This window comes from Ixodes scapularis, unplaced genomic scaffold, assembly GCF_016920785.2.
Source record: "Ixodes scapularis isolate PalLabHiFi unplaced genomic scaffold, ASM1692078v2 PGA_scaffold11__112_contigs__length_91849675, whole genome shotgun sequence".
NCBI lineage: Eukaryota > Metazoa > Arthropoda > Arachnida > Ixodida > Ixodidae > Ixodes > Ixodes scapularis.
This window is the reverse complement of record NW_024609837.1, coordinates 23,853,862-23,866,363: the sequence shown is the minus strand read 5'-3', so window position 1 is coordinate 23,866,363 and position 12,502 is coordinate 23,853,862. Positions and strand designations below refer to the sequence as shown.

Below are 12,502 nucleotides of genomic sequence, written 5' to 3'. Positions count from 1 at the left end.
TGTGCAATCTGTTGACCAATTACAATTAGGCGAGCCGCGCTCAAACGTCAAGTGCAATTAAGTAGGTTGATAATAAGCCAGCACTGATCAGTGATGAGGAGCTGTTGTGCACGGTATTGTGTAAATCGTCTAAGGACGAAAAAAAGACGTACCTTCCCCCCATCTTCCGTCGCTAGTGGACGCTGGATTAGGCTCGTTCCTAAACCACGAGGGGAAAAGACGCTGATCCAGAGGCACGAACAGCTTCACGCACATTGCACTCGCTAAACACATACACACGGCGTCGGTTCTTGGTCGGTATGCAAGCGTGCGAAGGCACAGAGACACGGCACTTCGGCGTGCCAAGGAAGCTTTGAACACGCCGCCAGCCCTTCCTTTCGACGCGTTGTGCCTTTTTCCTGCGACACTGCACTTTCGTAAAATTTTCCACGTGTTCACAACGGAAAGTCTCAACAATACACAGAGTCTTCAAAAAAAACTTCTTCGTCGAATGACGACGAACGAGTAGAAAACGTGTCTACAGCACGCTGGAAAACCACAGCAAAAGCTAGCATAAACGGCAAATCGTATCCCAAGCCAGTGAAGTCCGGCGGCTTCACACGCGCTGCAGCGAACAAGCGGGGAAGCGCGATCCAGCAATTGTCATAGAGATCAGTGGGGATAATCATAAATATAAAATTTGTACTTTCAACCTTGGTAGCGCGTTGTATATTATGTTTATATTATATATATATATATATAATAAATTGTACAATACTGCGCTTTTAAAACATATATTAATGTCGGATAAACGCTCACGAACACCCCGCGCCGCTCGACAAGAAACGTTTTTTTCACGTCGAGGCCAGAAATTTTTCTCACGTAGTTGCGCTATGGACTTCCTTTTTCGACCATTGTGCCGTCACCACTCGGAGCGCTACGGACTTCTCCACTAGGAGGTGTTGGCCTGGACAACAAGGAGATTAAAAAGGGAGGAGGGGTATGACGTCAGCCATGTAGCCTCCACAAGCCATGCTCCCTCGTCGCCTCGCCTCTTTCTCATTTTCCTCCTTACCCTCCTTACTCATCGGGACAACGTGACCACAGCATGTGACCGTCGCGTGGTTGATGGTTGCGGGTAGCAAGGAGCGTAGCGTTGGTGGGTTTTATTTTTCAGTCATCACAGCTAGAACGGTGGCCGCGCCCATCCGACCCATTCTACGGCTGCTGCATACCCTCAAATATAAAGTAAATACATTGTTTTCTACAGACCATTACTATCCTGAAAACGACAGTATTCAACGTGGAACGTCAGCGCTGTAACGAATGTCTTTGGCGTGTTTTGGGTAATGTACCGTACATCTGCGGGAAGTATTCTTTTTGATCTCCTGGCCACTAATTACTACAGTAGCCAAAGCAAGAATAAATTATATACACACATGATTGCGTAACTATGTCGACCCGACAGGTTAGACCAACACTTACGCATTTCTACAGTGACGATTTCCGCGCTCGCCTGTAAATGATATAGCTGCGCTCTCATCGCCTCTCATGTTGTATCACACTACAATACGTTTGACTTTTTCTCTTCGTTGCGGCCGCTATGCAGGTCGCCCACTGGTACGTTTTACTTCTGTCGTGACAAATTGAACCAGCTCAACTTGACTCGAGGCTGGGAGATGTTTTATTGACTCTTGGAAGTGCACGGAGCACACCGCGCTCCACTTCGATGGGGTCCAACCACCGCCGCGAACAACGGTCGAAATCCATCGTTTCCGCAGTTCGGCGACCGTCGGAAATCTAAGAAAATTGTTGATCGATTCCTATTATCGTAAAACTATCTGCGTGTAATACGCCAAGGGCTTACCGGTGAAACGTAACTCCCGCTGAAGAAAAGCCAGTCCGATTGCGGCAGCCGACCACGCTGCAAGCGCCCATTCCGTAGCTGGAGGAAATTAGCGTCCCGGCAACGCCAGGCTTTCGTTTTCTCCGTTGCAACTGCGGCGATTGCCCTGATCGTACCGTGTGCCAGCAGCGGTGTGTCGTCTGCTCGTGGTCCGCCTCAACCGCTTGCTTGCTCGCTTGCTTCACGTCTGAGAGGGAAATAGTTGAAGCGTATTTTATAAATTTCTCAGGTGACAACTGCGTCAGCACGTTTTCGATTACACTAAATGACAATGAAGTTTCTTTGCTAGATAGTTTTGAGTAGTCACGCTGAACTGATACGAATGTTTGAATCTTTGTCCTCTGTTGTTTGTGTTCATGGGGTGCCCTCATCACATGAGGTTGGCATGATGGGAAAGAGTGTTCACGCAACTGTGCCTGGTGGTTTTCCTCGATAAAATCAGTTGAAAGATAGCGCCAGTCCGCGTTTTATTAATATCTTCTTCGCCCGTGTTTTGTTTTTTTTGTTTTGTTTTTTAGTTCTTTAGATCCACACGAAAGAGAGAGAGAGAGAACAAACATCTTTATTGCATCCAGTCCGATGCTTGCTTTGGTAACCACTCCTCGTCCAGGGTGCTTTTCACGTGCTGGACCAGGAGGGGCCAACGGGTAGGCTCATACTCAGGAGGGGTGTTAATCCAATCCTCCCAGCTCTGGGGGCGATGTGCAGGTGGCAACCTGCTTATGATGGCGTTTCTGGCTGGTATGACGCCTGTGCAAGCCCATAATTGGTGCTCATTGTTCGGGTAGCCTCCACAACTTCTGCATCTGGGCGTACCTGGCGCTCCTGAGATATGGTGCTTGTGGTGTAGCGTAAGGAGCGTGCCGGTTTGTGCTCTACGTATGATGGTGGCATCCTCTCTGTTGAGCATACGCGATGGAGATCTTAGTGATGTGTAAGAAAAACACTCCTCATGCAGTCTCTTCAGAGAGCCTTTTGTATGATGCATTTGTGGCGGGACCGAGGCTTTAAGCTTGCACCGCGACAAACTCTCCTAGCTTGGTGGCACCGCGTGCAAGATTAGTTGAATAAATTGCGATGCATACATGAGCCAAGCTGAATAGTCCGCCACATTTAGGCGAAAGAGCCGATTTATCAAAATTATAGAAATTCCTTTTTGTTTGTAATGGTCGTCATGTTTAAGCTGGGTTGAAGAAACGTGCCAAATTTTTTTTAATTTGCCCATGGGCAGGAGCTATTAGCGGCGAGATGTTTTGGTGGCGCCCTCCTATGGTTCCCCCTTGTGACGTCATTACCTTGCAAACAACAAGTTCAATGGTGTTTGTAAATAGCATGGTGGAAGCCTGAAGTCAGTGAGCTCTTAAAGCAACACTGCCAACACCGTCAAAATTAAAGTTCTTTCATTCCTCTTATATCCATCGATGATAAATCCCCTTTCCTACGTCATAGTCAGCGTTCGGCCAATCGCGGAAGGCCCACCACAGCGACGCTTTCGGTCACGCACGGGGCTAATACTCTGTTCACTCTTAAGCTGAGGCTAGAAGCTCCTCCTTCAGCGCGAGCTTTCTGCCCTTGCTAACAAAAGTGTGAACGCGCAGGCACGCGCAACCAAAGCACAGCGGACGCCAGCCAGCTCGCGCTGAAGGCGGAGGTTCTGGTCTCAGCTTAAAGGGAGTATAGAATTTAAAGGGGGTTTTGCTTCATATTTTTACCCCGACCACAGTCATCTTAATATTATTATTCTTAAGCCCTTTACCGAGTTCCTTGTCGCCCGACCCAGCTACGTCGATTCTATTTCGACATGGCAAGATTGTTTCTTATAAAAATAAAAAGAAGGGACCATCGTTCTGACCCATAAAAATTTCGGTACAAACAAAAAAAAAAAAGCGGCCGAAGTCATTTTAGGCTGCTTACGTGTGGGAATGCGAAAGCAATATAGTCCCGCGGGTGAAATTTTTCGAGTAATGTTTCTACTAGTGATGGACCGAATCTGCCGAACTTCAGATTCGGCAAAGTTCGGCACATGCCGAACTTTTGAAGGAAAGTGCGGCAAAGATTCGGCGAAAATTCGGCAAATGTCTGCGCACGCGCGAGAACATGACGGGGCCATGGATTGCAAATGGACGCCGTGCAATCGTGCGGTTATCACCGCACAGCTTAGTACAACCAGCGGTTGCGGCGAGGTGTGGAGTAGGCAACACGGTAACTGTGCGTTTGTGAGCGACTGCGGTTCTCTTCAATATTTTCTGCCTCAAGAACAGAAGATCGACCACTAATTTACGCAGTCCACTGCGCAAGTGACAAATGATGTGGTACATTATGGATAACGTGATTTTTATTTTACATTTCAAGTGATGCAACGAGGTAGTTGAAACATTGACTGGCAATTACTTTAAAGCACTCCTTTCAATTATAACAATCGTGCATAACAATTACTTTAAAGCACTCCTCGCAATCATAACAATCCTGTTTTCGACTTACAAGTAGTTTGTGCAAAAACAAAATAAGATTGCTTTACAATTAGCGTTATTTCGCGATTTTTATGTATCTGCATAAAACTAAACACAGAACTATCATGCTTGACGTTGCAAATCCGACATTCCTAACTCTTTCCATCTTCCTAAACGTCCGTATGTGTCCTAACACCAGAAACCGGCATTTTAAAGGTTAAAAATTAGACGTTGCGAATATGGGACGCACACTTCCATGCTAAGTTAACGTCAAGAGGCTCAAATCGAAAAACATGCATATTTACAATAATATTGTTGTCTCTTCTGGTGAAGGCTCAGCAACCGTTGCACTCGTTTTCATGCACGAAACGGTGACTATCAGAGAAAGCAAGAACGCAGTGTTATTGCCTTTTTTTTAGCAATGTACAAACACCTGCAGGCTTGCGCTGATGAGGCCTCAAAACCGAAACTCTCATAGCGTGATTCATGACTGCGGCCGTATACTACCCAACCTTGTTGTCACGCCACTTCTGCAAGCAGTCACTAAAATTGCCAGTAAAAGACAAAAACGACACCGATACAATTATCTTGTAGAATATCACCTTATTTAGTAATAACTGTGTCACGTGTTGCATTATAGTTACAAAAAAAAGCATAAAAACTTTTTTCGCCAGAAAAAAGCTAAATATCATTGTTAACTCTTGCAACAATATATTTTTGCCGAATCTTTAGAAAGGTTCGTCAAAAGTTCGGCTTTGCCGAATCCCAAGATTCGGCGTCGAATTTGTGATTCGGCAAAAGTTCGGCCCATCACTAGTTTCTACGCGTATTAAAGTTGTTTCTGTCGGTATTGTATTCGGTGTGCAGCCGTAGGCGCTGATGCCGATGTCGAGGCCATAGACGTAGACGCGGTCGCCTCACAGTCCGTCGCACGAAGCACACTACGTGCACAGATCAAGTCCGGAGCGCAACTGACGCGCCGGAGGCAGCGTGCCACGTCTTCCTTTTGCACACGGCACTCTGGCGCTGACGTCACGCTCCCCCACTGCGCAGGCGCGGGGCCCCCGCCAGCTCCACGGCTTCCGTGACGAAGCATCTGCGTTGCTGTGCTTAGCGTCCGCCTTGGCCTTGAGCGCGCGTGCTAAATGGCGTATTTTTATGGCCATCTTTCGGGCACATCGCCGACGCTGCTTTTTCCCGTGGAACGTATAAAGGCCCGTTCACACTCTTGCAACCGAGTGCGACCGAGAGAGACCAAACCGGTTTTTAAGCCTCTTGCGATCTCTTAGGACCAGCTCCGCTCAGTGCATCCGGTCCCAAGAAGTCTTTCTCGGTCGTACTCGGTTGCAAGAGTGTGAACGCGCCTTAATGTGTTCGCCCTAAAAAGACTGCCTCGCAGTAAGACAAGAAGCTTTGTGACAAATGACAACTGCTGCTTCGCAATTCCAGGTTGGACATGGTAAGAATATCTGGTGGCATTTTATACAAGAATACTATGGGTGAGTTCGTAATATCTCATAACAACTATTTTGTGAACGTCGGTATGTTTAAACCCACGTGACTATAATGGGGTCACTTTGGGAACTCAAGTGGCCTTCACCGGGGGAGCGCGGGCATCTGCGGTGGGGCTCGGAACAGTGCCACTGCCGTCGCCGTGAGATTATCGGTTCTCCCCGCGTTGTCTGCTGTTGTTGTTCATGCAGGCTAGCGGAATTCTGCGTTATCGTGACATCAGTTTTAAAATGATCAGCTGATCTCGAGCAGTACATTCACCTCTTTTACAAATCGCCGATTCAAGACAGCTGCTGTTGGGGTTGTGACAGTGGGAAACAGTTCACAAAGGCATCCAGCAAATACTTTTCGAGGAAGTCAACATAGCCCAAGTGTTCTTGATAGACATGGCTGAGTCGTACTTTGACTCGGATAGCTTGCCTCGAGCACAAAATTTCCTCCTATGCTGACAACCAGAGGGAGATCTTTTTTCGATTCAAAAGTCTTCATAATGATGTTTAATGTGTTAAATAATTGGGGTCGTGTGGGTGTTAGAGAGCTTTAGAATAGGGGGCCCCAACGTTTGGGTTCTCCTAGAAAATTGGGGGACCCAAACGCAACAGGGTTCTTGTCGACGGCTTATAGAATAGGAATTTCGCAACGCAGCGCAGTGCGCTCACGTTCCCCGCTTGCAGCGCCAATGAGGCTAACGAGCGTAATAATAAAAAAAAAAAAAAAAATAATAATAAACGTAAGACATATGCGCTTATCAAGTACTTTTTCTTACCAAATAATAGTTAAGGTAAGTCCCAATCAATCAGGCTAAAACAAGACGCAATCTAAAATCAGTATGAATGTTGTTGGCTGTAGCCTGTATTCAGCCAAAACAATCCAATCCGTAGCGCGTTCTAATTTGGGGCTCGTTCTCAGATTTTTTGGGCGTTCGTGTGCGCTTTGATCGTCTATCGCCGAAGGTTTGGGCTTTCAACTATGCCGAAACTGAGACGAATGCGAGCGAGCATACTCTGCGAGCAGCTGCGCTATTTGGATCTGAGCTGGAGCGAGTTTGAAGCTTTGAAATTTTTGTTCTCAAGCTGCTGGTATCGTGCCACGAACGAAGTCCACTCGCAGCAACGGAGTAGCAATACGTTGCCGTGTCAACGGTTACCGCGTGTCTTTAGGTTTAGGAACGGTCAGAATCAGGGACCATTTTTAAAATGGGGCGAGCCCACCGCTCATTCTTTGTGACTTGAGCGAGATAAAGCAAAGCGAAAGCCGGTTGCACCATCCATTGGCAATGAAATTGGTTAATACTGCAGCGGCCATGACGAATTAGCTCCGAAGCGAGCGGTAAGGGCGTCGCCATGTTGTTTCTCGAATTCTGCGTTGGGGGAGAGCGCCAACCCACAACCCCAAACGGAGTTTGGGTTGTGCGCATGCACAGTTGTGAGCACCTATTTCTCTGGGGCCCCCAAGCTTTGGGCCCCCCTATTCTAAAACTCTATGTTTATACAGCGTGTAGTTGGTCAGCCACTTTAAAGTTGCGACGAGTCACTCGCTGTAGAGGAGCAATTTAGCCAGTGATAGACGACCGCACACCGGTACGAGGCTCATCCAGATCGAAACGGGAAGAGGCGGGGATTGAACTTTTTATCATTGTGTTCTACAGCGCGAGGTTTCGCTCCACGTGCTCCGAGCTGGTGTGCTCTAGCCCACTCGGCCACCGGTCCCCCCAAAGCTTGGTGGCCCCAAAGAAATAAGGGCTCACGACTGCGCATGCGCAGAACCCAAACTCCATATTTGACGACATATTTGAGTGCGCTGCCCAGAGCCCGTGATTGATTGATTTGAAACGTTTATTTAATTTCCATGCCTCTAGTCTATGAACCTCATGTGACATGGGGGAAGGGGAAGTGGGAGAGGGGTAGTGATGATGATAATGGATTAGACGTACCGTCGGATCCCGGAGAACCGGAGGTAGGAGATGATTGATGTGAAGATGAGATCTCGTTCTGCGGGTGCTGAGGTTCTCGGATGTGTCCATTCCCGAAGGGTCATTGGTCTAAGGTGCGGTGGTAAGGTGTTAATTGCCGCTATCCGTTCTAGTTATGTCCCTGCACAGAACCATACAAGATGGTAGCAAGTCGCAGGGACGCCACAGTGTGGACATCCAGGGTCAGGACCTGTGTCATTCTCATTTGTTGGCTTGTAGAACTTGGCACGCCAAAAGGGAGTCACCATATATAGTCCGAGTCTGGAGCCTGTGCTCCAGACTAGGACTATGGCGCTCCCATCGTGGAAGCCCGCGAGCGATCGGGTTGGGGTTAAAAGGTAAAAGCGCTTCAAGGCGCGCTTTCGTGCTCTTTGTTCTTCTTTCTTCTTTTGGGTTAAATCAAAGCCCTCGTCAGGTGGAACGTCCCGTTGGACGGGCGAGGGGACCGGGCCTTGTGAGGGCTGAGTATTTGCCTGTAGCAGTGCCCTCGCGGCCACGTCCGCTCGCTCGTTCCCTGGAACGCCTGCGTGGGCCGGAATCCACACGATGGTGATTGTTTGCCGAGCCCCGGATTGACGAACCAGTTCGCGGATGCGCGCAACTGTAACGCTGCATGTGCTCGACTGCTGTAGTGCACGCACCGCCTCTTGGGAGTCGGTGTAAATTCGAGTTTATTTAGTTTCTGCTCGTGGCATGTTCGTGGCTGTTTCAACGGCGAACAAAACTGCTAGAAGTTCCGCCATGCAACTGCTCCGTGTACGCGGTAAGCATGTGGTTCGTCTCTTTGCGTGTAGGGGAATGCCAGGCGATCGCAGTGCGGCCGTTGTTGTCTCTCGCCGCGTCCGTGTAGAAGACATCCACGTGCGCGGCAAGCTTGCTGACTTCAGCGCGGTGGATGGCTACTTGTGTAGCACGTCGTCCAGGGTGGTCAGGTTCTTGATGAATGGGGAGGGGCTTGAATGGGCCGTCAATTAGGTCGGAACGGCCCATCGAGGCAAGAATAAATCGTCCGTGAGGAGTGCGAGATAGCCGCTGAGCTTGGCTTATCCGCATTTCCTCGGCAATCTCACGGATGGTGTTCATTTGAGCGGTCCCTTCTAGCTGTTCAACCGGTGTGAAGAGGGGTAGCCCTGTAATGACCCGCATGGCCGCCCTCAGCATGGTTACTAGTGTAGTTTCTTGAGTCTTCGTAAGGCGGAGGTAGTTCAGTCCGTACACTACCTTTGAGATTAGGAGGGTACGGACGAGTCGCCGGAGGAGATCATCCTGTGCACCCCAGGCCTTGCTCGAGATAGCCTTGAGCAAGTCTAGACCCTCCTTCCACTGCGAGTTTACTCTCCAAAGCCAGGTGACTGCACCGCCTTTGTGGTCAAATGGGACCCCGAGGATTTTGACGGAGTTGTTCTGGGCGATGGGGATTCCATCCACCCTCAGTTGGATGTCGGTACGGGTGCTCCTGCGTCGGCTGGGTATAACCATGTACGTGGTCTTCTCCTTAGATAACTCCAACCCTGATCGGAGGGCCAAGGTCATGACAACGTCAAGCGCGCTGCATGTAGCGTTGTTGGCTATCCGTCCCACCTGCCGTCGTTCACAGGGTGACGTCATCCGCATAAATGGTGAAGCGAATTTGTGGGACGGCTTCAAGGGCGAGAGCCAGGTCAACCATGGCGATGTTGAATAGTAGCGGCGACACAACCGCTCCCTGTGGAACACCAATATTGTTTGTTCTCCATTGGCCTTTGGTTTGTCCGATAGAAACCTGGAACGTGCGATCCCGTAGGAATGTTTTGATGAAATTCAGGAATCAGCCCTGTATGCCTCTTTTCTTTGCGGCGGCCACGACTGTGCTTTGTGGTATCGAATCGAAGGCCTTCCGTAGGTCAATGGCCACGAGCGTACGCGGTTGGCTTTTAAAAAGCCGGCGCTCGTAGAGATCATGATGTATCATGAGGAGACTGTCTTGTGCCGAAAGGTGAGGTCTGAAGCCCGTTTGCATGGGATGGAAGGCACCCGTCGATTCAAGAATCCATGTCAGGCGTGTTGTGACCATGCGTTCTAAAACTTTGCAAAGGCTGGACGTCAAGAAGATCGGGCGGAGGTTAGCCACCGCGTGTAGTGTCTTGCCGGGCTTTGGGATAGGGATCACTGTAGACCTCTTCCAGTCGGGTGGGAGCTCACCCTTGACCCAAATGGTGTTGAATCTGTCAAGGAGCTCCTTCATGGCATCTTGTGGAAGGTTCTGGAGCGCGGTGATGGTTACACGGTCTGGTCCAGGTGCCGACTTTGCTCGTGCCGCACCAAGAGCGTCCAGGAGTCCTGCGAGCGTGAAAAGGGCGTCCGCCGGCTGTTCGTGCACGATGGTTTCCCGGGCGTAGACTTCGGCCGCGGGTGGCTCGGGTTGTTGGGGGAAGAAACAATCTCCTGCCTCTTCCGCAAGCTGCTCTTCCGTGATGTCAAAACGGAGCGCTGGATTGCTTCCGGTGTTGCACATTTTTGTTTTCCCGGCAAGCCCTTTGTAGGCTCGCCACAGCTTGCGGTAGCCTGTCCGTTCGTTAAAGGAGTCGCACAGGCTACGCCAGATAGTGCGGCGGAGCTGAAATGTGTATTTTTTGGCCTTTGCTGTTGTGCGATTTAGGCGGATTTTATTCAGGAGGGATCTCCTGGCTCTATAGCGCTGGAGAGTCTCCAGTCTCCTGTCCCACAGCTTGATCAGGTGCAAGTCGGGAGGTGGTGTGTCTTCCTTGACGTTGTATTCTGTACGGGACTCCCGAAGGGCTTGTTGAATCCGATCTGCGAATGGGACGTTGGCAAGACTAGGGTGCCGCCATGTGCGCTTCGCATAGAGTGATGCCAACTGCCTGTTTCCATTTCCCACACCCTCGTCCACCGCCATTTTGTTCCTCTCATTGTTTCCCCGTGCTCCGGAAAGTGGCCTTTGTGTCCATCGGCCCTCCCATCCGAGGGGGGAAATGCTAATCCTCCCTCCGTGGGTTCCACAACGCTGCTCCGAACTTGTGAGATAAGGTGCTTGTTTCCGGGAGGGTTATAAGCCCACGGATTATCGCCGAGGAACAAAATGGCTGCTGGTTTGTCGGCGAGTGGTATTACAAAGGGTGGCATCACCCTAGCAAAGCGCACATGAAGGCTCCCTAGGCAAGACGGCTCATTGCGGTGCGGAAGTTGTCCCACTTTGTAAAAGTGACTCGACGCCTGAGCGAGGTGCTGATGGGGAGCTTTATGTTTATGGGGAGGTGGTCACTGCCCCATGGATCATTCTGGACTTGCCATTGTACCTGTAGACGTGGAGAGGCCCAAGTGAGATCGGGGGACGTGTCGTTTTGGCTGGCAACCTGGGCCAGTGGTGCTGGAGTGTCAGGGTCGTTGCCTAGATGAAGCCCAGCTGCGAGGCATGCTTTTTTTATATGTTTTCCCCTGGCGTTTTTGTTCGGGTATCTCCACGCGGTATGTCGGGCATTGAAGTCTCCAGCTATGATGGTAGGCTTACTTTTCTACCAAGCCCTTTATCCAGTTGACCTCGTTCGAGTCCCCGCACGGTCTTATGTATGTGTTATGTATGTTGATGGGTGTGTCTCCAAACTTGACCCGCGTGAAGACGACTTCGCGGTCATCAGAACATGAGGCCTCGGAGTTCAATTTTGCCTGTATGTGCTTTTTCTTTATAAGTGTAACTACAATACCAAAATTTTATGTCTGTCTTTGTATACTAGGGTTTATGTAAGTGTTGTATCCCCTAATTTTAAGATTCCTGACGTTAGCCTCCTGAAGAAGAATAACGTCAGGTGCCTTATTGTTAAGTATTGACAGACGCGTTTTGAATTCATGAATTTTCTGTTGTAAGCCACCGCAGTTCCATTGCAGGATCCATGGTTGCGGGTTCACTCAACGCTTGTTGCGTTTGCGGATATGTGTTGCCCCTCGGGTGTCTGTATGTGTATGAGAATTACTATCCGTCACTACGAGTGCCTATGAGTTTGTAGGATTTGAGTTGGCATGTCAATTTGTTGTGGTGGATGCGTCAATAATGAAGTGGGTTGGAATGCTCCCATTGTCGCTGCTGCATACGACAAGCCGGCATCTTGGCTCACCGGTACAGCTGCAGGTGGTAGGGGCTTGGGCTTTTTGCTTCTTTCCTCCGTTCTCGTAGTTTTCTTCGGGGTGCGCCGCGGAGGGATGGCGCGCTTTGGACATTCATTGCTCGTGGCCACGTGGGCCCCATCACAATTTGCGCACTTTGGGTCCTTCGTGCACTCCTCCATTCCATTGTGCTTGGAGCCACACGTTCCACAGCGCTGACCTTTCCGTGGGCACACGTCCATTTTGTGGCCAATTGCATGGCATTGAAAGCAGACTAGCGGTCTCGGGCGGTAGTCACGAACGGCGAGGACCTCGTGCATGTACGTCACCCGTTTAGGAGAAGTCTTGCCCTGAAATGTCACGAGTATCACGTTGCCCTTCTTCTTCAAGGGGCGTGCTGCTACCACCTTCGGGGTTCTGCACACGATATCCTCCAGGAGTTGTGCAGGAGACACCTCATTACCCTTCATGACCGCGTAGGTACACAACACCGCGGCACTTGTTTCCGGCGAGGGCCTTGTATGGTTGGAATGTGTTGTCTTCGTCCCCCTTGCGGATTTCCTTTATTGTCATGAGCTTTTCTGT

General features: G+C 49.8%; 1 protein-coding gene across 1 annotated transcript in view; it reads left to right on the top strand.

Moving 5' to 3' along the window:
- Positions 1-12,502, top strand: part of LOC115332520 (venom metalloproteinase antarease-like TtrivMP_A) — an 89,925-nt gene that overhangs the window by 50,514 nt on the left and 26,909 nt on the right. Inside the window, exon 9 of the mRNA XM_040216452.2 lies at positions 5,785-5,834. Coding sequence (XP_040072386.2) covers positions 5,785-5,834 — 50 coding nt within the window. The remainder of the gene's footprint in view (positions 1-5,784; positions 5,835-12,502) is intronic.